The 24,006-nt window shown below is 39.5% G+C and overlaps 2 protein-coding genes across 4 annotated transcripts in view; one reads left to right on the top strand and one right to left on the bottom strand.

Moving 5' to 3' along the window:
• LOC118281110 (cytoplasmic aconitate hydratase-like) overlaps nt 1-6,815 on the bottom strand; it is a 47,850-nt gene extending 41,035 nt beyond the window's left edge. Inside the window, exons 1-2 of the mRNA XM_050700677.1 lie at nt 6,649-6,815; nt 3,431-3,526 (exon numbers count right to left, since the gene is read on the bottom strand). Of these exons, the coding sequence (XP_050556634.1) occupies nt 3,431-3,526; nt 6,649-6,655 (103 nt within the window). The 5' untranslated portion in view covers nt 6,656-6,815. The remainder of the gene's footprint in view (nt 1-3,430; nt 3,527-6,648) is intronic.
• A 979-nt stretch (nt 6,816-7,794) lies between these two features.
• The window catches only part of LOC118280961 (ran GTPase-activating protein 1-like), a 75,935-nt gene continuing 59,723 nt past the window's right edge, over nt 7,795-24,006 (top strand). For all 3 annotated transcript variants that reach the window (XR_007706309.1, XR_007706308.1, XM_050700728.1), the window contains exons 1-10: nt 7,795-8,017; nt 9,806-9,993; nt 10,666-10,800; nt 11,619-11,771; nt 12,283-12,452; nt 13,356-13,458; nt 14,146-14,257; nt 14,848-14,943; nt 15,771-15,929; nt 16,657-16,766. Coding sequence is in view for 1 of the 3 variants with exons in the window: in XM_050700728.1 (XP_050556685.1) it covers nt 7,906-8,017; nt 9,806-9,993; nt 10,666-10,800; nt 11,619-11,771; nt 12,283-12,452; nt 13,356-13,458; nt 14,146-14,257; nt 14,848-14,943; nt 15,771-15,929; nt 16,657-16,766 (1,338 nt within the window). In the remaining 2 variants the exon portion in view is untranslated. The remainder of the gene's footprint in view (nt 8,018-9,805; nt 9,994-10,665; nt 10,801-11,618; nt 11,772-12,282; nt 12,453-13,355; nt 13,459-14,145; nt 14,258-14,847; nt 14,944-15,770; nt 15,930-16,656; nt 16,767-24,006) is intronic.

Raw genomic sequence — 24,006 nt, 5'->3', positions numbered from 1 at the left:
CACTTTAATGCAACCATAAGTGCACAGTATGGTCTATAATTTTAATACAGTAATATGTCCCACTGGCTCCCTGCGACCAGGGTGTCGCTGCATGCAGGTCGCTTCCAACCGACCTATCTGGAAGTCATTGGGAAAGGCCTATGTTCAGCAGTGGCGCTGATATGATGATGAGGACTATGTCCCAACTGGTCAGACGAAATAAAAGTCTGTCTACAAGAGTGGGAGAGCCATGCTTCGGTACGAATGATCCGGCTCGACCGGAGTGATACCACGGCCAAGAGTAAAAATCACTTCACGTCACAGAGACTTATCCCGCCTTGGGTGAGGCTAGAGGGAGTGTCAGACTCTTACTGACTAAAAACCACCCCGTTCGTACTCCTGCTTTTCGATCCGAAGCCCGGTAAACCCGCTAAGGTAATCCGCAACTCCGGATCAGGCCTACTGGGTCCCATCTGTGGTGGTCTGATGGCTCTTTGAGGCTCTTTTCGCACGCACGAGTCTGGCTCTAGTCGGGCGGCGAGCTACCCTTGCACGTCGCAGACCCGCACGTACGGTGACCAGAGATCGTCCCGCGATCCCCGGCGCCCGGAGTGTCTCTCGCGACGGCTGAGCCGTGAGGTAATTCGTTCCTTCACGCGCCCCGATGAAAAGTATAACCACGTGGTTGATACCGCAGGCTAGTAAATCATACAATAGGTACAATCATGCGATGTAAGAATTCCACTTATTCAACGATGTATATGAGTGTGTGTGTGTGTGTGTATTGTCATTCACATAAGCAAGAGTTGAATGATATTTCCTGTCACACAATGTATGAATGGATCTTGAAATCGATGCTCGAACGAAGCGTACGAGTGCTATTTATAGGGGGCGGCAAGGTATGAAAATTAAAAATCTATTTAGTCCGTGTCAGGTAATCTAGATATATATCTTATCTTATACTATAGTAATTATATAAAGCTAAAGATTTTGTTTGACCGCGCTAATCTCCGAATTGAGTTGAATGGGTCGCCTCGACCGGAATGATGATACCACGGCCTCACAGAAAACCGACGCGAAATTACGTCTGTGTTGCTCTCCCTCCCCTACTCCTCTTCACAATTTTCTCATCCTCGATTCCCCAACAACCCTTTTTTTGTGGGGGAAAATCATCCAATGACTTCTCCTGGGCCTTGGGCGAGGCGAGAGGGAGTGTAAGACTCTTACTGACTAAAAACCACCCCGTTCCTACTCCTGTTTTTTGAGCCGGAGCCCCGGTAAGCCCGCTAGGTAGTCCGCAGCTCCGGATAATAACCCTTAAATTCTTAACCCCCAAAGGGTTGGCAATGCAATTGAAACGTCTCTGGTGTTTTAGGTGTCCATAGGCGGTGGCGATTGCTAACCATCAGGTGATCCGACTGCTCGTTTACCAGCTAAAATAATGTCTTTATTTCTGTGTATGGTATAACACAAAAAAAAAAAACGTTTTTTCTATGTCGGAAAGATCTTAGAAAGCGATACCATGATAAACTAGTTTTGTCTATCTATCTATCACTACGGAGGCGTGTGTCCTATCGATAAAAATCGTAGATAATTTAAATTATATACACTTTTAAGTCGATTAAAACACAGTAAAACAAGTAATATATAAAATATATGTTTTTTAATGTGTATGGTCATCAAGAATAATGGTGCTTTGCTATGCTACGTTGCTGTGGATGCATTTAGCTTCCACCAATCATATTCATTGGTACACATAGCTTAGCACTGTTGGAAATGGGCTCAGCTAAGTTATGTTTTTTATATATGGATACACAGCATACTCGAGCTGCGCATCTTACTCGCACAGCTATATAGCTTAGTATCAATGGAAACGGTCACATAGTTTCACAGCTAGCTATTGCATCTTCGTAGCATAGCTACATAGCACATCTCTGGTGGAAAAGCACCATAAGAGTGTATACCAAAAACAGAACAATCTGTCGTCAGGAAGGGGATGAAATTTTAATCGCTGAAGTTGACCCAAATGGGCCCAACCTATAATAAATACGGCAAGACGCGCCCCTTCCCATTTGAATTATTCAAAACTACATTGACGTTATAAAGAAACTACGTATGTAATGAATGCGTGCATTAATTCAAAGTTTGGAAGGTCAAAAAAGTCAAGTACAATTTACATTTCACAACTGTTAAAAACTAACTTTACTTTGGAATAAATTTCTAAAATATAGTGAATAAAGTCGCACAAAGTCGGTAGAACGCCACCCATTCTCTGCCTTCTGCGAGGGAACGAACCTCCTCACTCCCCAACCGTTCGTGAGAGACACTCCGGGCGTCGGGGATCGCGGGACGATCTCCGGCCACCGTAAGTGCGGGTCTGCGGACGGCGAGCAAAGGTAACTGGATGGCCGACCAGAACCAGACCCGCCTCAAAGAACCATCAGCCCACCACTGATGTGGCTCAGTAGTGCTGATGCCTGATCCGGAGCTGCAGACTACCTAGCGGGTTACCGGGGTTCCGGCTCGAAAAGCAGGAGTATGAACGGGGTCGTTTTTAGTCAGTAAGAGTCTAACACTACCTCTCATCTGCCACAAGGCGGGAGAAGCCTCTATGAGGCCGTGGTATCACTCCGGTAGAACCAGCCTATTCGTACCGAAGCATGGCTCTCCCACACTGATACAAAGAAGTTGTGTCGGATTAGGGCTTATCCCAAAACACAAGTAGTGACCTTAACGACATTTTTGCATAAAAGAGATTATGCACATTCTTCCAGAAAAAGTTATTTACTATTATGAAGAATATTTTTTATCTATTTTGATTGAGTTCAAGGTAGTGTCATGATAATATTGACGGAGATTCGATAACAACTTGAATGACATTCGTTATCTGCTCTCAATGATACGGAGCGACACCTCTCGTAGAGACTGTATTTTGTGATTTTCTCTGAAAGGAGAAAGAAAATAAAGTCATCAGCATCAACAGCGGGTGACAGTCCACTGCTGGACTATGAGCCTCCTCTACATAAGAGGGTTTGCCATAATCTCCGCAGGCAGGCGGGTTGGAGATCGCAGTGTAAAAGGTTCAGGTTTATCAGAGAGTGCTGCTAATCCTGTTAAAAGGAAAGATGCGTGCAATGAATGTGTGTTATGCATTAATGGGCCGACGTTTGGCCGCTATCACGCCTGATGGTAAGCGATGGAGCACGTCTGCCCATAAGCAACCTATTCACTCGGGCTTTGAAGACACCTAGGTTATACCCATCAGGAAACACAGACACCGGCAAGGAGTTCCACTCCCTAGCAGTTCGCACAAGGAAGCTTGAAGCGAAGCGCTTCGTGCGAGTGGGTGGGATATCTACCATGAAGCGGTGACGCCTCGCCGATTGTCTTGTGGTTCGATGATGGAAAGGACTAGGGGGAATCAAGTTGTGCAATTCAGTTTATTACTTACCATACTTCTCCCCAAGTCCGGTGACGTCATAATACTTGAATTGCTTGCCATCAATCTCTATGGTCTTCAGTAGATGATCGTACGGGTTGTTCGTGGCTGAAACAAAGAAAGAAAACATTATATAACTATACTAGCAAACCCTGCGAACTCCGCTTCGCCCCCAAAGGTTTTCCCGGTTTTCCTGCTTTTCTCTTGAAGTTTTCCCGAATTTTCTTTGCTATAAACCTCACGGAGCCCGAGACCTTTCCAACGAATGCAAAACTTTGGAAATCGGTTCGTGCGTTCTGGAGTTACAGCGTCAGGAAGGAAAACCCGACTTATTTTTATATTAACTACATATAGATATTTTATCGTAACTTTTCTATATACTTTTAATATACCGTATACCTCTTATAACTTAATTCAAACCACATATTTGTTATCATTTTGGCTGACGATATAGGAAAAATGAGCGAAATAGGCCCAGTAGGTAAGCCAAAAAGTGCATTTTTGAGCTAATTTGAACACTCTTTACAAATACGGCATTATAACAGCCGCGCCGCATGTCCGTAACATTCCTAGACAACCTACAACATTACAGCTCTTCTGTGGTCAAGGAACATGGAGCTAATACCACAGAATTGATTATTCAATTTAGGTATTTTGTTCGATAATTTACAATTTTATAATTTTTGGGTTTTCGTTGAAATATCTACTTGTAGTTTCATTTAAATCATATGAGTGATCTCCATACTATTAACTATCTAACTGTATGATACAAACACGTAAATCATTTTGACATAATATTATTATTATAACTGTTTACGAAGAATACAGTCATATTATGTAAACATAAACGGTTAAGATACCGCTGACGGTCATACGAGGGGAGAAATTATCAAATATATAATATTTTGTTGCTCTCTGTATGCTGTATAAACAAAAAACTGGATAGAATCGGTATATGAATAAAGTGTTTTTGCACCAGGAGGGTAATTGCGCCTCCGATGTGTGAGTGAGACCCAATCTCACTCACATAACGAAACACAACGCAAACGATGTTTCACGTCGGTTTCCTGCTCGGCCGTGATTTCACCGGTCGAGCCGGCCCATTCGTGCCGAATTATGGCTCTCCCACTAAGTATGGGACAAAATTTTTAACTTACAGTTTGTTTTAGTAGTTTACTGCGTTTACAAACGTACAAGGTTACATACACATGAGACCCAGACCGAAAACAACAATTTGTGGAGTTCAAAGAGTTTTTCCGTGGTAATCGAGCCCGCTACACGTTGCACGACAGCCGGTTGGCCAACCACCGCGCGCTCTACCTATCCTATCAGAGTATAAAACGGCGTGATGATGTTATTTAATATTCATCCCAATCAATTCCATCAGAAAAACAACCAGAAAACAACAGCGTAGCCTTTAAAAAGATAAAAACTAACACCTCATATACATTATGTCATTAGGTAAACACACTTAATTGTGTAGAAGTAGCATAGCATTACTGAGTCCAAAGTACAGTTCTAAGTTATTCACGTAATATATCTTACATATACATGCATAATACGCTAGTTTCCTACTAGTAGGGGAGAGCCATGCTTCGGCACGAACGGGCCGGCTCGACCGACGAAAACTGACGTGAAACAACGCTTGCGTTGGTTTTCGCTTTGTGATTGAGGTTTCCGGAGGCACAATTCCACCCTTCCCAAACTTCCTAATCCTCAATGACCCAACAACCCTTAAATTCCTAACCCCTAAAATGCCGGCAACGCATTTGTAACGCCTCTGGTGTTTCAAGTGGCCATGGGCAACGGCAATTGTTTACCATCAGGTGATACGTCTGCTCGATTAACGGCGTGTTCCATAAAAAAAAACTTTTTCGAAACGTGAAAAACGAAATGTTCTGTGAAATTTTGTATGAAACACTGCGTTATGACGCCATCAGATTTTTACGTCAAATAGCGGACTTATTTCTAGAAAATTACCTAGAAGAATTCGAAAATTAAGTAGTTCATCAAATCTATGAATAATAAAATAGTTTTTTATTTTGAAAAGTCGAAATAATTTATTTTTGATTGAGAAATCTACCCAATTGTGTAACTAGGAACAGTGGGAGACAGATTCGCCTGATCATTGTAAAATTTTATTGTTTGATACTGGCATAAACATGAAGCCGTACCCCATAAATGGGTCCAGTAGGGCTGATGCCTGATCCGGAGCTGCGGACTACCTAGCGGATTTACCGGGGCTCCCACGAAGGGCAAGAGTAGGAAGCTGGAGATTTTTTTGTTTGACCCTTTGAAAGTACTGGTTACAATACTAAATAAGTATGGCTTATTCTTAATAAGTATAACTCAAAGGTTACTGGCTGTCTGACAGACATAGTGATCTATCAACACACAGCCCAAACCACTGAACGGAGCAGGCTGAAATTTGGCATGCAGTTAGATGGTATGACATAAGAAAGGATTCTGATCAATCCTACCCCCAAGGGGATAAAATAGAGGATTAAAGTTTATATGAAACTTGGTAAATTTTAAACAATTGCATGCATAAACTACTATGTCTTAGGCCCCTAAGAAAGGATTTTGTTGTATTCCATCTATAATAATACTTCTTAACATGAGGGGAAGTTGCAGGCAAAAGTTAGTTTAAACATATAAACACATTAGTTACTACCGCATGGTTTCATCCAATCTGTTCCCATTGATTGTAGCTTAATGTTATATAGCCTTCCTCGTTAATTAACTACAAAAACTTAATAATAATACTTCTTAACGCGAACGAAGTCGCGTGCGAAAGATAGTGTATAATATTTTTTACGTCTCTTTAAGTTGTTCCAAAGGTCTTAAATAGTTTGACGTCTATAAACGCCTCTTGCTCAAATATTTATCGTGAGAAAACTCGCGGTACTTAATGACATAGATCGTTATAATAGATATTTCGTCAATACAAGTTCTCTATAACCTGTTGCTCGACTACGTGACCCAATAAATGCTAAACTGTCTAATTATTTCCAATTTAAACTTTCGACATCGTAAAATTCAAATTGGAATAATATTTGTGTAAGTATAAAGTTTTAAATAATAAATTTTATTATAAAAATAAATTGACGATAAAATTCTTATCAGCGGACGCATTTTAAAAGTTTCACAGGTACTAAAAACTTCGACAAACGATAATACCTAAGTTTGGAAAATAATTTTGTAAATAAAACTTGAAGGAAATGACTTACCGGCCATGTTGATTTTAACTTTTTTTAACCACTAATCGAAGGCACAGGCACACTCCCGAATCCCGGTAATGGAAAACGGAATTTTAAATGGAAATTATTATAAAATCTACGTCACGAATCAACGCAGCACACACACAGCGGTTGATTAATCTGACACTGACACTGTGACACAATTTGACACAAACTGTTGAGTTGCGTAATGTCAGAAATGTGATACCTGAAAATTATTTGAAACCTACCAGGGTCAAATATTTTGTTACGTGCGACCTTGCACGTATGCACTATAAGTTCATTGGCCATTGTATTGTGATATAAGTTTTTAAACTGACATGGTCGCTAACACTAGCATTATAACTCAAAACGGGATCATCATGGCTTTTGCAACAGTGCCGAAATATCGGAAAGTCATAGAATTAGAAAAACATGGTAAATATCCCGTTTTGAGTTCTAATACTAGCATTAGAACTCAAAACATTGAATGTGGGGCATTTTGTAAAAATTTCTACGGCACATTGTGTCCGTCGTGTTAAAGGATAAAATATTCGCATTCTTTTTATAGTAGAAGGATTCTGATGTATTAGAAGTTCAACAATATACATTTAAACCTTAGAGGAAATAAGTAGCAATTGGCGGTTCATTGTTTCTGTCTACCCCCATGGGAGACGGGCGTGAAGTTATGTGTAGGAAATAAGTAAGCAACCAATAAATAAACACAATTATCCATTAATTCTTGAGAGAAAATATTAAATCTAAGTACGAGGACATAAAATCTGGAGTAATCTGCTTAAAATGTGCGTTAATGCTATTAAAGACGTAATTCATTGTTTGCAAATAAAACCTACCAATTTAGTAGAAATGGCAGTATTATGGTAACTTTTTCTCCATTATATTATATTTTTCGAAGTTGAAATTTATAAGAAATCTCATGAAAGTAAATTAAATATTATTAAAACAAAATAATTATATTTTTTTATGTCTTTGTCCGTTTCAAACAAATTTAATGTTTTTTTCCCAACGAATGAAGCTTAGAAAACAGCTTTGCAGCGTTCCGTTATTACCAACTACAAATAAATGTCATTAGCTATAGCTTTGTTTCACTCATTTCAAGTAAAACAAAGTGAGACAAAACATCATGCTTTTACGAATGACAGCTTTCGCGGTTACTATGACGAAAAAATTGAAAAAAGTTCGTTGATGTCATTGTTTTCCTAATTTATAACATTTTTATTTATTTATTCGTGTATTTTAACAATCAAAATGGCGACATTCGATCTAAATTCGATTAATTCAGCGCTTTCTGACTCAGGCAGGCCAATCAGTGGTGTAGATTTTTCTGGAAAATCGTTAAAATTGGACTCCGCAAACGATGGTAAGTTTAGTGATTTATTTCAAATTTCCTCTCATTTATGACGATTTTGTCATTAAATATGTTGATATTATATCAAAACTGATATTTTGTACTAATTTCCAATGATATTTGTATATACGTTTTGATGTTTTTCAAACATAACCTAACTAACATGTCATGTCATGTTTGCATTGATTTTCCTGGTTTTATCTACCAGGTAAACATATTATTAACATACACAACTTATTATCATGCTCCAATACCCGTCTCAAGGCCATAATTGCATAGGCAAAGCTTAGAATTGCTTCATAAAATAAAAGCATTCTGAAAAGTCTCTGACTGTCAAAAAGTATTTATTCTTTTGGCAGTAAACTATACCTTATCGATGTTTCCAAGCCTATTGGAATGTTACAGACATTGTTTTTGTCATAGAATCAATAAAAATAAGATTAGTATATGTCCTTGGTATGTAGATATCGTAAATGTGTGGATAGGGATGTACAACCAATGTATGTTGCTGGTGACATACGATACTGATAAATGATATTTATTTCTGTAAGTAGGTTATGAAATAACACTTTTACACGTCAATATTTCAAATAACTAGATGAGGCCGGCATTTCCTATCCGACTACTCTGAGAAGAAATGCCGAAACAAACTCAGAGGCCATAGTCTCTTTTAAAGTCCAGACAATGAAATAGAGGATAATGTAAGACATAGTCCCTAATTGCTGGCCTTTTAGAAACACTGAGATGTCTAGCAAGTGATGGAGAGAGCTATGCTTACAGGAAATCCAATAAATTTTCTCGAATGACCGTGAATAATTTTGTGCGTTAATTATTCACGGTCAATCAAGTAAAATTGCTACTCAACTGTGTAACGAGTTCCTTCTAATTTTTTTTTCCTCCTGACAATTACTGCCGCAACAGATAGCACCAGTTTTTTGCTATACTATCTTGCAGAACAGTCAGTAGAGCTAAGTCTCCGTTACCACGCACTATGGAACTTTTAAACCAATTCCTGGTTTCAAAGCCAGTGTGATGTGTTTTCAAGGGAAAGAAGATTATTTTAGTCCGAATGTTTGTGAAAGTTTTGTGAAAGAGATGGATTAATTTAACTATTATTAAATGTCTAAATACTGTAATACGCCTTTATTTTAGTTTTAAGTTAGTATTTATTCCTTTTTTTTTTTGGTATTTTTAAGTTGTAAATAATGTGTTAGTTTAGATGAACAATAAAGTTCACAAAATAGATATTAAAATAAAATACTGTAATTTATATAATGTACTAGCAAACCCGGCGAACACCTTTAAGCCCAGATGGCTTCGCTTATGTTTTAGTCAGAGATGACACTGTATGTAAAAAAAATATTAACTATCAGTTTTCCTGCTCTTCTCTTGATTTTTTTCCTGAATTTTGTTTGCTACAAACCTCACAGAGTCTGAGACCTTTCCAACAAATGTAAAACTGTGGAAATCTTGTTCTTGCATTCTGGAGTTAAAGTGTCAGGAAGGAAAACCCGACTTATTTTTATATTATAGATTGAGTAGTATAAGTAATTGCTATTTTGTACTGTTCTATTCAATGAAATAAATAAAAGCTCGTACTTTCTTTGCACAACAAAATCTGGAATATAGAAATTCGCATACTAACAACAGAAAGAAAAGAAAGAAAGATAAAAAATATTTATTTTGCACCAGGTAGGATGCACCAAAAACAAAAACAAACAATACAATTTTTTTATAGGGTATTTTTAACAGCATTTAACTACCATTTTCTTATTCAAACTATCTTTTCTTCGTCCTCAGCAAAACCGATTGTGGACGCAATCAATGGCTGCGCTGACCTCCAATACCTCACACTTACGGGGAACACCCTCGGAGTATCAGCAGCTGAGGCTATCGCCAAGGCTCTGGAGCATCACCCCGAGCTGAAGATCGCACGGTTTTCTGACATGTTCACCGGGAGGATGAAGACGGAGATTCCTCCAGCATTGGTGAGTTTTTATTATCCAATACTAGCTTTATAGTTTGTAGTTCACCGATCTGGTGCTTACTATAACTAAGATAAGTTTTTTATATGGTATTAGCTGGTAAACGAGCAGATGGATCACCTGATGGTAAGCAATCGCTGTCGCCCATGGACATTCGAAACACCAGAGGTGTTACAAGTGCATTGCCGGCTTTTTGGGGGTTAGGAGTTTAAGGGTTGTCGAGGAATCGGGTATCGGGAAAATTGGAAAGGGGGAATCGGGCCTTCGATAACCTCACTCACACTGTCTGTTTTCTGTAAAGCTGTGGTATCATTCCGGTCAAGCCAGCCCATTTGACGTTTCAAATTTAGTATTAATTTAAATATATTATTTTTTTCTTTTATTTATTCGATAAAAACTAATGCTTGACTACAATCCCACCTGATGGTAAGTAGTAATGTAATCGTTGATGGTGAGACGCACTAGTTTTTTAAGAGCCTATTCACTCTAGACTTGAAGACACCCACATTGTAATCCGACGGAAAAACCGCAGCAGGCAGATTGTTCCAGTCCTTAAATAAATGCTTCGACTTTGACTTTGACATTCGTGCCGAAGCATGGCTCTCCCACACTTTATATCGTACTGGGTAGTTTTACCAACATTTCTGTATTAAAATTGTTCCCTTCATGTTTCAGGCTGCTCTCGGAGATGGTATGATAAAAGCAGGTGCTAGACTGAGCGTGCTGGACCTGAGTGACAATGCGTTCGGACCCATCGGTGTCGAGGGGCTTGCTAAGTTACTGCAGAGTGATGTGTGCAGTGAGTTGGAGGTTGGTAACTGTTTGATAACAGCAAATTTACAAGACTACACTGCTCCTTGCTCAGTGCCGGCGTAAGGGCCACTGATACCCCGGGCGAAAATATTGTGGCGCCCACTTGAGGGAAGCAATATCAAGTGTTAGTTTTTTGCGGATCCCATCGGCGGCAGCATCGGCACCCCCAGAATTTGTCGCCCTGGGCCATCGGCCCATCAGCCCCCCTAACGCCGGCACTGTCCTTGCTGCTAGCAGTGCAGTGCAGTCATTTAGTTGGGTATACAACACCCATAGTGCTTGGCGACTCTTTTGTGCCTTAAGGCTTAAGTCATTCTGTCTCTTGTATTAAATTCACCGAGGAAAACGGACGTTTTCTTTTTCTTCTCCTCTAATAATATCCTCTGATTTATTTCGTTGCGGGATCCAAGACAGTTATTCATGTCCCTGGGACACGCTAGACTTCAGTGTTCCGGTGTTTTCATGGTTGTATCAACTGTAGATCCTAGTTTACAGGAGTTGCAGCGGTTTGGGAAGCTGTGGCGGGCTTGTCTCATAAATCTGGGCCTCGGTGAATTTAATTCAGAAGACAGACTGACTTAAGCCTAAAGGCACAATAGAGACTGCACAATTGGGAGAAGCCCAGTCGCCAAGCACCGCGGAAATGAGACTTACCACTTATAATTTAAAAATATATTTTTTTTAAATCCTCTAAAATTACATATTTAAATATTACATATAAAATAACATTTAAAAATATAAAAATAGGAGCCAACCGTGGAGCACTGCCTTCTTCATCAGACCCTTGATCCATCCTTAATTTTTGTTTGTTACAGGAACTACGGCTAAACAACAACGGTCTAGGTATCACCGGTGGTCGCTTACTAGCGAAGGCATTGGCAGCGCGACCTCGCAAGCTGAAGATATTCATAGCAGGCCGCAATAGGCTGGAGAATGATGGAGCTACTGCGCTGGCTAATGTGTTCAAGGTAAAGTATGGATTTTATGTTATACTAGCTACGTCCGCGCTATTTCATCCGTTCTGCTCGGCTCCTTTTGGTCGTAGCGTGATGATTTATTGTTGTTTCGGGTCTGGGTGTCATGTGTATGTTATAATTATGTCATTATGTGCCATAATGTGCACCTCTGCCTACCTCTTCGGGGATTAAGTTAAATTCAAGATTAAATTCAAGTGTGGGAAAGTCATGCTTCGGCACGAATGGGCTGGCTCGACCGGAGTGAAACAACGCTTGCGTTGTGTTTCGTTGTGTGAGTGAGGTTACCGGAGGCCCAATTCCCCCCTTCCCAATTTCCTAATCCCCGATTCCCGAACAACAACCCTTAAATTCCTAACCCCAAAAAGCCGGCAACGCACTTGTAACGCCTCTGGTGTTTCAAATGTCCATGGGCGGCGGCGATTGCTTACCATCAGGTGATACGTCCGCTCGCTCAGTACGCGTGTTCCTTAAAAAAAAAAGTAATAATATTTTCTATTTACAGAACATGGGCACCCTAGAAGAACTATCGATGCCTCAAAACGGGATCTACCACGTCGGTATATCGGCGCTATCGGACGCGTGTCGTCAGAATCGACGCCTGGCGCGGCTTAACCTCAACGACAACACGGTCGGCGCCAAGGGGGCGCGGGCCATCGCTGACGCACTGCCCAAGTGAGTATTGTAGCGTTAGTGGGGTTTGCGCAATGAAAAACGGTTTTTGCGCATTGAAAAAGGCTTTTTGCGCATTGAAAAAGGATTTTTGCGCATTGAAAAAGGGTTTTTGCGCATTGATAAAGGCTTTTTGCGTATTGAAAAAGGGTTTTTGCGCATTGGAAAACGCTTAGACTGCCTTGTTGGCCGAGTGGTTGCAAGTGCGACTGCCGGGCAAGGGGTCTCGGGTTCGATTCCCAGGTCGGGCGAAGTATTACTGGGCTTTTTTCGGTTTCTCGAAAATTTCTCAGTAGTAGCACGGAGTCTAGAATTGTGCCCAGTTATGCGTTTTTGCGCATTGGAAAACGCTTTTTGCGCAAATAAAATGTCGTTAGCGCAACTGTAAAAAAGGTTTGCACTAAGATAAATGTGATTTTATTATAACTCTCGTGAGACATACTAAGTTAATTATTATGTTATCGGCTTACTCACGTAACTGTTTGACGAGGAACTCGACTAGTTTCAAGCCATGCTAGAGGCTCATATTCATGAGCAGCATTCCGCGACACACGACGCGGCGATTGTCTGCTACTGGCGACTCGAGTGTCGCCCCCCGCGCCCTCTGTCTGGAACACGCGCACTTTCTGGCGGGACGTTGTTGGCACATTAGACTCGCTCGACTCGGCTGTGTAGATGTTGGGTTCGATTCCCGGGTAAATAGGAAATAGGAAATATCGTGCGCGTGATTTCACATAATCACGTGTTTAAATATCCTTCACTAATTACCGGTCACCCTATGTATACTTATATTGTGTTTTTTATAATCTTTGTATTTGTGTGTGTGGCTACTGCCGAATAGATGTTTTTTTTCTTTCAAAAGGAACTAGATTTTGCGCTATAATAAATCTTCCTTTTCTTTTTCAGTCTGAAAAACTTGAAGAGTATAAACTTTGGCGACTGTTTACTGAAGAGTAAAGGAGCCAGCGCGCTCGCGAAGGCTTTCAAGGACAATTCTATATTATTAGAGGTAAGATCTTCATATATTATTAAATTTACTAGCTTTTGCCAGCGGCTTCGGCCGCGTTCCCGTGGGATAAAATGTATCTTATAACCCAAGTCAGCTCATGTGTCAGCATACCAAATAGGGATGATGACGGGGTATGAAAATTAAAAATCTATTTAGTCCGTCAGTTAGGTAATGGAAAAATATTAGACACGTATTTTTTATTTTGTCATATAAGATAACAATACTTAGATAAAAATACGTCATTTCTACGTATAAAACGTTCCTAGAAGTGACGTAACACGATATTTCAAATCGATTATTTTTGAAAGTATTTGTTTCCGTGAGAAAATAAAAAATACGTGTGTAATGTTTTAAAATAATCTACAAGACGGACATTGAAATGAAAATTAGTCATCTGCCGTATAGTATACAAACCGTGGGCGGAAAGCCAGTAATTAATTATTATGTTATCGACTTACTCACGTAACTGTTTGACGAGGAACTCGACTAGTTTCAGTAGCAGCGACAGTCGCCGCGTCGTGTGTCGCGGAATGATGCTCATGAATATGTGCCTCTAGCATGGCTTGAAACTAGTCGAGTTCCTCGTCAAACAGTTACGTGAGTAAGCCGATAACATAATAATTAATTTAGTATGTCTCACGAAAGTTACAATAAAGCCAGTAATGAATATTGTGTTGATGCTTCCAGTCCCTGGACCTGAGCCACAACGAGATCGGTCGGCAGGCGTGCATGGAGGTGGTGGACGCCATCACCGCGCTGCCCGACAGCGGGGACCGCCTCAGCAGGGTCGTACTCGCTGGTGGGTTACATACATACATACATGATCGGAATTTGCTTATCTCCCTCAAAACTAATAAATGAGATTGGAGTTTAGGTTATAAATGTAGATCGGTATACCTAATTATGTATTATGAGTGAAATTAAAGATTCGGTAATAGAATACTATTTTATATTTCGTAAGACTTAGAAGGAATTTGCGGAACTAATTAAACAATCGGATTACTACTACTTATATACACTAACATTACGCTCCCTTCTCGCTTTGGGGTGAGCAGCGATGCGGTAGCTGGTATGCGATTTGATTGCTACAGGAGTGTCTGTTTGTAATATTGAAATAATCGCGTTTTATTTATTTTTTTCTACACGCATATGATTATACATACGATACATACACCAAAATAATATTTTCACAAATTTTGTCTGTCTGTATGTTGACAAAAATCTCTGAAATGGCTGGACCGATTTAGCGGATCCGATTCCCGCACGGAGCAACTCTGTGTATGTGAATTTGTATGTTTAAAAACGCACCTATGACACAGCAGGAAATCCTAGTGTGGGGAAAACACATAAAATATTCTTAATATTAATTGAATATTGTTTATACGACAGGCAACAGTCTGGGCGGCGCCGGCAACAAGAAGACGATGCGAGACAAGCTCGGAGCATCAGCGGAACTCAGCGACGGAGAGGGCAGCGAGGACGAATGTAAGTACTCTTTAGTAAATTACTAGCTACGTCCGCGCAGTTTTACCCACTCTGCTCGGCTCCTATTGATAGTAATGTGATGTTTTATAACAAACTAGCAAAACCGGCGAACTCCGTTTCGCCACCAATGTAAATTTTTTCCTGAATTTTCTTTGCTATAAACCTCACGGAGCCCGAGACCTCTCCAACGAATGCAAAACCGTGGAAATCGGTTCGTGCGTTCTGGATTTATAGCGTCAGGAAGGAAAACCCGACTTATTTTTATATTATAGATAACCTATCTCAATAAATGCAGTATTCAACACTACAATCGCCGCCGCCCATGGACACTCGAAACACCAGAAGTGCGTTGCCGGCATTTTGAGGGGCGAATATAATCTAATGACTTCTCCCGCCTTGGGCGAGGCGAGAGGGAGTGTCAAACTCTTACTGACAAAAAACCACCCCGTTCCTACTCCTGCTTTTCGAGCCGGAGCCCCGGTAAACCCGCTAGGTAGTCCGCAACTCCGGATCAGGCACCAGCCCTACTGGGCCCCATCTGTGGTGGTCTGATGGCTCTTTGAGGTAAAGCCGTACGCACGGGTCTGGTTCTGGTCGGGCGGCGAGCTACCCTTGCTCGCCGTCCACAAACCCGCACTTACGGTGGCCGGAGATTGTCGTGCGGCATTTTGGGGTTAGGAATTTAAGCGTTGTTGGGGAAACAACGCTTAAATTCCCGGGATGGGAAAGATTGGGAAGGGGGGTAATTAGTTCTCCGGTAATCTCACTCACACAACGAAACACATGGTAGTAATCTTATTCTCATATTGTCCCCCCTTTTCCACCAGACGTGACCGATTCAGAAGAAGAAGGCTCCAATTCAGAAGATGAAGCGGACGATGATGATGACCAGGCGGGAGACGGGTCCGAGGACAGCGCCACGGAGGATGCACAGCATCTCGACAGTTCAGCTGACTTCGGGAACAGTGTCACCTTGGATACTTCAGGTATGACTTACATATTTTTTTCTAAAAGTATGTATATGTATCTCTCTTACTCCTACTACCTTAGTATGAGTTTCCTTTACGCTCAAAGTAATCGAAACGAGAGCGCATTCGGCGCTCTGATTGGCCGGCTCGATGATTTCTTTTTTTTTACATTTGATGGGTCGACGTTTGGCCGCTATCTCGACTGATGATAAGCGATGATGATTAACCAATTACAGTGCCGAACCCTCTCGTTTCGTTTTCTTTTAACGTAAAGCAAACTTATAGTAAGGGTAAGCAAAAGCAACCTTGTTAACACGCTTATATTAGTCAAACAAACTCAGAGGCTATAGTCTCTTTTAAAGTCCAGACAAAATCAATTAAAGATGACGGAGAACCATGCAAGTTGATTCTGAAGTGGTCTTTAGAGGAAAGAACCACAATAGTTTGGGTTCATCAAGGTGCTCACTCTTGAAACCAATGTCAATGTCAATGTTTTTAGGGAACAGTCCCCTAAGTAAAGCAGTATCCTCCGACCAGGCGGTGATCGTGTCTGGCAGCTTTCTGCCCAACTGTAGTTCGTTGGGATTGTCTATCCATGTTTATTCGCATGTACACTTCACATGTGCGATGTATGGTTTATGACGTCATCCGTTGATTTGCTCGTCGATAGTCTATGTGCGACTTCTGTCATGTGTCACCACAAGAGTCATCTACTGTGCTAAAACACTATTATATTTATTCCCAGGAGTGGAGGAAGTGGAGTCGGACGTGGGCCGGTTCCTGGCGCAGCCTACAGTGGAGAACTTGGAGAGACTGGGCCCCAACGCACACGATGTCATCGATGCACATCTACAGGTACACCAGACATATATTTACTTATTTTATTATCAGCCATTTAATTTAATTTATTTATTTACGGCGCATTCCAATAAACTACGGATCGGTAGATGTGCCTACGAGCCGTAGAATTTTGACACATTTTGTATGGAGCTTATGTCAAAATTCTACGGCTCGTAAGCAAATTTACCGATCGGTAGTTTATTGGAATGCGCCGTTAATTCAAAAGTTACAACGGTAGACAACCAATTAAAGCAACTTACATGACATACATAACTAAAACATAATTAAACAGGAATTAACAGCATTCATAAGTTTGCCTCGCAGTACTTCAGGCATTCCGACAAAATCTTCTTCCATCCATCCACGAACAAGCAAGCTATGATCGTTCCACTGCAGGGCAAAGACCTCCCTAAAGGAGGACCTATAAGTGTGTGCTCGCCATGCTTCGGCACTGCTGTGCCGGCTCGACCGGAGTGATACCACGGCCGAGCTGTACACCGACGTGAAACAACCACAGCGTTGTGTGCTCTAAATGTTTTTTTTTTTTTTTTATACAATGTGATAGGGGTGAGACTTCTAACCCGTTAAGGCTGAGTTCTACATCTAATTTTATCGACAAAAGTCGGGGGTCGAAGGGGTCGAATCCCCTCCCCTAAAAATTATGGCTATTTTAATTATTTTTTTTACTTTTTTTGATATCAAAGGTTGTATGCGTCGTAGAAACAAAAAAAAAAAAACGGCAAACGGTAGCTAATAACCTTGGCTAACTAATTCATTACTTTTTTCATATGTTTGATAATGTTTTGGTGAGAAAAAAAAAATCATTTGTGAATTATTTTTACCGAAAAAATCACTATTTTTCAATATTTTCAATTAGGGGTTCAACACCCCATATTATTTTTTTTGTCGATAAAATTAGATGTAGTACTCAGCCTTAACGGGTTAGAAGTCCCACCCCTATCACATTGTATAATCTCTCTGATACATAACTTGATACTTTACTTATCTACAACGTGTAACAAAATACCCATATACATCAAAAAGCCCTGGTGTATACACGTTAAATATAATCTCTACACAAAGTTTCAGCTTAAAATACGTTAAAAAAAAATGTACCAAATACTTGGTATCGCATGGTTCTTGATTTCAAATCATACAAACTTGTCACAACACTACAGTGGTCACTCGCTAATATTACGAAACATTTCTTCTGTCAATCTGATCGCCTAGTACCTGTCTACATAACTTTGATAGGCACGTAAAAAAAAAAAATTTTTGAAAAATTAATAACTTGGTACCATGAAAACATGAGTTCAACCCTTCCCGTATCGTTTGTTATGTTATCTAGAAACCGTGCACTTGATATGTATACCCCCTTTTTGTTAGACGTTGTATAGGGTGTCCCAACAAGAACGCAAGATTTAAATTTTAAATAAAACGCAGATATTTTTAAAAAAATCGTGAAAGCAGATAACGCAGATATTTTTTATAATATCGTAAAGTAGAGAGGATGAGGTTATCTATGGAACAATACATCGGGCAGATGGCTGCCGCTGGTTTGCTGAAACATACGCAATCTTTCAATGAAATTTTCAATGACCGTTTTGCATAAATGCTGCGGTATTTCATTAATACAGCGTCCAATTTCCTTTTTAAGGCTTGAGTCGTCGTCGGCTTATTCGCATAAACCATCGACTTTAAGAAACCCCAAAGAAAAAAGTCTAATGGTGATAAATCACATGATCTAGGCGGCCAATTCTGGTCTCCAAAACGTGAAATAACACGACCGGGACATGACTGATGCAGCAATTCAATTGTTTCTCTGGTTGTATGACATGTGGCGCCATCTTGTGGAACCACATACCTTCCAAATCCATTTCTTCAATTCGAGGTACGAAAAGACTGGTTATCATTTTACGATACCGAACACCATGATTGACTGTTTGCGCTTGACCTGCTCATTTTTAATCGTATAGCGCTCCATTTTTACTAACCTCGTACCTTATACTAACAAAAAATAACACGTGTTCAAATGTCAAACAATGATACTTCGAATGCCGCCAAATTTAAATCTTACGTTCTTATTGGGACACCCGTTATAATATAAAAATAAGTCGAATTTTCCTTCCTGACGCTATAACTCCAGAACGCACGAACCGATTTCCACGGTTTTGCATTCGTTGGAAAGGTCTCGGGCTCCGTGAGGTTTATAACAAAGAAAATTAAAGAAATTTTCAAGAGAAAAACAGGGAATATTATTGTTGTCGATACGCAGTTCGCCGGGTTTGGTAGTTCTATGTATAAATGTGGTTACTTTTTAGAGAAGATAGTGCAGAGATATGAGGTATGAAGTTATATTTAAGGACGCGTTCTCAAATCTGACGTAAATAAGCTATTTTTCGGTACATATTACGACCAAAAGAAACTTAACTGAACATAACTAACAATTACAATAGATAGATCACTTCTTTATCTCCAAAAATATTGATTTGTAATGTGAAAAAAGTTATATTTTAGTATTGCAAACACGATTTTTCTTTACCTCTTCACACAAAATTGACAAAAAGTGGTTGAGTTTAGGAACATTTTACTGCTACTACGCGCATAATTCTGAATTTCAAAAAATATCCCGGGGAAGCAGACATAATCAAAAATTATACTATTGGAAAAATTACGAAAATATTACAAATTGTCTCGGAAATAAATAAAAGTTCCCGTTTAATTTTTTCTCCTATTTTGCTGTAAGACATCAACTTTAAAGCGTAGCAATAAGGGTTATTTTATTTGTTTACTATTTAGATTTATTGGATAGAAAATGTCAAATGAAATTTCAGTCTGCGCTCGAGCGCTGTCGTGAGTGGACGCTGCGTCGCCTGTTACAAAAAATGGCCTTGAAAAAGATCGCTGTACGAGTACAAAATATTTAATATTATACTTCGCAAACCAATCTTGATATTTTACACATTCTGTACGAGCTGTCTTACCTTGTCAAGTTACAAGGTAAGATATTTTTTATTTTACTGAATATAGAATGTTTCGTTATATTATTTTGAACATGAGGTTAAATCAAAATTCAAGATGGCGCCGGCAAGATTTGCCAACTTTACATCATGGGTGTCATTTTCATGGTTTTTGGGGTTGTTTATAGCGAATATGGAGTCAAAATCAAAATCCAAGATGGCGCCGACAAGATTTGCCAACTTTCCATCATGGGTGTCATTTTCATGGTTTTTGGGGTTGTTTATAGCGAATATGGAGTCAAAATCAAAATCCAAGATGGCGCCGACAAGATTTGCCAACTTTCCATCATGGGTGTCATTTTCATGGTTTTTGGGGTTGTTTATAGCGAATATGGAGTCAAAATCAAAATCCAAGATGGCGCCGACAAGATTTGCCAACTTTCCATCATGGGTGTCATTTTCATGGTTTTTGGGGTTGTTTATAGCGAATATGGAGTCAAAATCAAAATCCAAGATGGCGCCGACAAGATTTGCCAACTTTCCATCATGGGTATTATTTATTTATAAGCAACACATAATGTCAAATACAGTCCGACTTTTCCCTGCTGCAGCCTGATGATCATCATCCCCCTTTTCCGTTCTAACCTCACTAGAAACACAATACACACCCATGAAACGTCAAAATACAATAAAATTTAATTATTTTAAAGCAAATTACAACGAAATAAATTTAGAATTAAACAAGATGAACTGGAATGAGCTGTTTTTTAATCTTTCTAGTGAACAGGCTGTAGATGCTTTTTATGATTATTTATACGGCATTATTCGTCTGCATGTTCCATTGTCACGTCTAAAAACGACTGGTTTTCCGATCTGGTTTAGTGCTGCGCTAATTAAAATATTCAAAAATAAAGAACGCGCATGGGTAAGGTGGAAAAAACTACGCAATGTATCTGATTATGAAAAGTTCTCTAGTCTTCGAAAGCAGTTCAAATTAGCCTGTGAACAGTGTTATCGTAAATATATGAACTCAGTAGAAGATAGCATACCTCTTAATGTCAAATACTTTTGGTCGTACATCTCTAACCGTATAGTGGAGTGCCTGGAGCATTCAAAACCGTAAAACCTCGGATTAGAGTTACAGTGAATGAATTAATATGATCGATGTGGGATATTGTTTTTTAAACTATAAATTGCAATGTTTACCCAAAAATTTTTTGTGCACTCCATTTTTTCATTGTTTAAACAAATTATTATAAAAAATTAATGTTTGACCATATATTTTCACTTTAAACAGTAATTTTTTTTTATTTATATGTTAAATCTTACCTGAGTAGACATATAGGAACATTTTTCAAAGATACCTGTGTATAAAAATAGCAGTATCTCGAACAGGTAGAAAAACGTGGAGGGGAGAGCGGAGCGACAGCTGCTATGTACAATGGAACTTCTTGGCCAGTTTAATTATAAATGAAACGCACTCTATTGTGTACATTGAAAAAAATACGGTAATTAATTATGACTAATGAAAAGAAAAAAAAAATATTTGTACAAAATCTGTTTATTTAAATATATAACATGGTTGTCTACATCAAATATTTTCTTCTACTTCATCTATCTGTATAATAGGTGAAGTATTGGAACAACTCTTTCCGCTACACTGTAAACATGATACACTGCAGTATAAACTACACTCGCGAGCAACCAAATCGACTCAACCTACATGTGCGCATTCGAAGATGTTTTCTTAAAAATATACTGAATTGTTTTTAAAAACCGATATACCATTAGAAAGCTTACAACTTCAGCTTTATATTGGTACCATTATTATAAAAATTGTATCAGTACTTTTTAAAATATTTAACACCACCTGGCCAGTTCGCCAGCGGAATACGGACAATGGACTGGCCAGCGCTTAGCCCGAACATGAATCCAATTGAACACTTGTGGGACGACTACCGTGCAGACACATTCTGCATTCGTCAGTTAATAAGACTGGCCTCCATTGTTCTATGCTCCAATCGAGGTGTTCTCGGGCAAATTGAATGCGCGCTTGCCGATGGCGGGTCGTCAATTTCGGGCCTGTGGTAGGCTGTTTAGGGGTGAGGTTGGCATCCTTCAACCGTCTCCGTACTGTCCACTCGCTGACAGCCACTCTTCGAACTCTTCTGAGTTCCTGTTGAACATCGACATCGGTTAAGTGACGATTTCGTAGTGAAGTTGAAATAATAAAACGGTCGTCTCTCTCCGAGGTGGACCCGTGGCGGCTTATTCTTGGTCTTCGATTGAAGGCACTAGTATCTTGATACTACCTGTACCCTCTTGATACTGCAGATTGGCTCAAACTCAGATGAGCAGCAACTCTTCGCTGATTTAGTCCTAGTTCCAGTAGAGCATCGACTTGAGCGGCTTCTTCTGGTGTCGTATCCAAAATTTTTAGAAATAAAATGACGCGTTTTTGCGGAGATGTGTACGATCAACTTTCGATAAGCCACAGATAAAGTTAACCTTAATGTGGAGGTTTTATGGGGGTAGTTTGTGTTATAACTTGTTGGAGTCGTAGTGAGCAAATACTCTAGTCCGCTGAATTAAGTTAAATATTTTAAAAAGTACTGATACAATTTTTATAATAATGGTACCAATATAAAGCTGTAGTTGTAAGCTTTCTAATGGTATATCGGTTTTTAAAAACAATTCAGTATATTTTTAAGAAAACATCTTCGAATGCGCACATGTAGGTTGAGTCGATTTGGTTGCTCGCGAGTGTAGTTTATACTGCAGTGTATCATGTTTACAGTGCAGCGGAAAGAGTTGTTCCAATACTTCACCTATTATACAGATAGATGAAGTAGAAGAAAATATTTGATGTAGACAACAATGTAATATATTTAAATAAACAGATTTTGTACAAATATTTTTTTTTCTTTTCATTAGTCATAATTAATTACCGTATTTTTTTCAATGTACACAATAGAGTGCGTTTCATTTATAATTAAACTGGCCAAGAAGTTCCATTGTACATAGCAGCTGTCGCTCCGCTCTCCCCTCCACGTTTTTCTACCTGTTCGAGATACTGCTATTTTTATACACAGGTATCTTTGAAAAATGTTCCTATATGTCTACTCAGGTAAGATTTAACATATAAATAAAAAAAAATACTGTTTAAAGTGAAAATATATGGTCAAACATTAATTTTTATAATAATTTGTTTAAACAATGAAAAAATGGAGTGCACAAAAAATTTTTGGGTAAACATTGCAATTTATAGTTTAAAAAACAATATCCCACATCGATCATATTAATTCATTCACTGTAACTCTAATCCGAGGTGAAAACCCCAGGCGCTCCACTAGTAAGAAATGCTCTGGACTCCCAGCAAACATGCATTACAAAAATTTATCTTCCAGCTGCCCCAGTGAGATATGTTCACTGTTTTCCACTTCCTTTAATTCGGTATACGAACCCTCTACTTTTTATCCTGACACGTGGACACCCCCTGATTCGCATGACAATTCTGTATGTATTCCAGATATTTATCTCGAAAAAAGTGTCATATTGAGGGCTTTATCCACATTAGACTTAACTAAAGGAGCTGGGCCTGACGGTCTGCCTCCTTCTTTCTTTAGGAACACGGCACAAAACATTTGTATTCCGTTGCACATTTTATTTAATAAATGTCTCAGGGAAGGGGTTTTCCCATATGTGTGGAAGAGAGCCTTCATTACCCCCATTCACAAAAGTGGAGACAAAAGTGACGTCGAAAACTATCGACCAATATCTATCTTGTCCACCTTGTCTAAGCTTTTTGGGGGTTTAGTGCATAGCCATTTATTTCCACAGATAAATCACCTTATCATACCTGAACAACATGGTTTCGTCAAATCCAGGTCAACTGTCACAAATTTAATGATCTTTACCCAATTTTTGTTCGAAAATATGGATAAGCGCACGCAAGTTGATGCTGTGTACACGGATTTTCGGAAGGCTTTTAACAAGGTGGACCACAAACTACTACTTGATAAAATTGCCTTCAATGGTATAAGAGGCAACTTGCTGAGATGGTTTGCATCGTACATTTATCGCAGGATACAGAAGGTGGTCGTCAATGGGTTCGAGTCCGATTATGTAGCTGTCGGGTCAGGTGTGCCTCAGGGATCGGTCTTAGGCCCATTACTTTTTATATTATTTATAAACGACATAAAATCCTGCATAGTCCACTCTAAATTCCTAATGTATGCCGATGATATTAAAATCTATAAGGCTTGTACGACCATTCAAGACTGCTTACTGCTTCA

The sequence above is a fragment of the Spodoptera frugiperda genome, chromosome 19 (genome assembly GCF_023101765.2).
Source record: "Spodoptera frugiperda isolate SF20-4 chromosome 19, AGI-APGP_CSIRO_Sfru_2.0, whole genome shotgun sequence".
In the NCBI taxonomy this organism is placed as follows: Eukaryota; Metazoa; Arthropoda; class Insecta; order Lepidoptera; family Noctuidae; genus Spodoptera; species Spodoptera frugiperda.
Note: the sequence above shows the minus strand (reverse complement) of the source record. Positions and strands in the feature narration are given on the sequence as shown.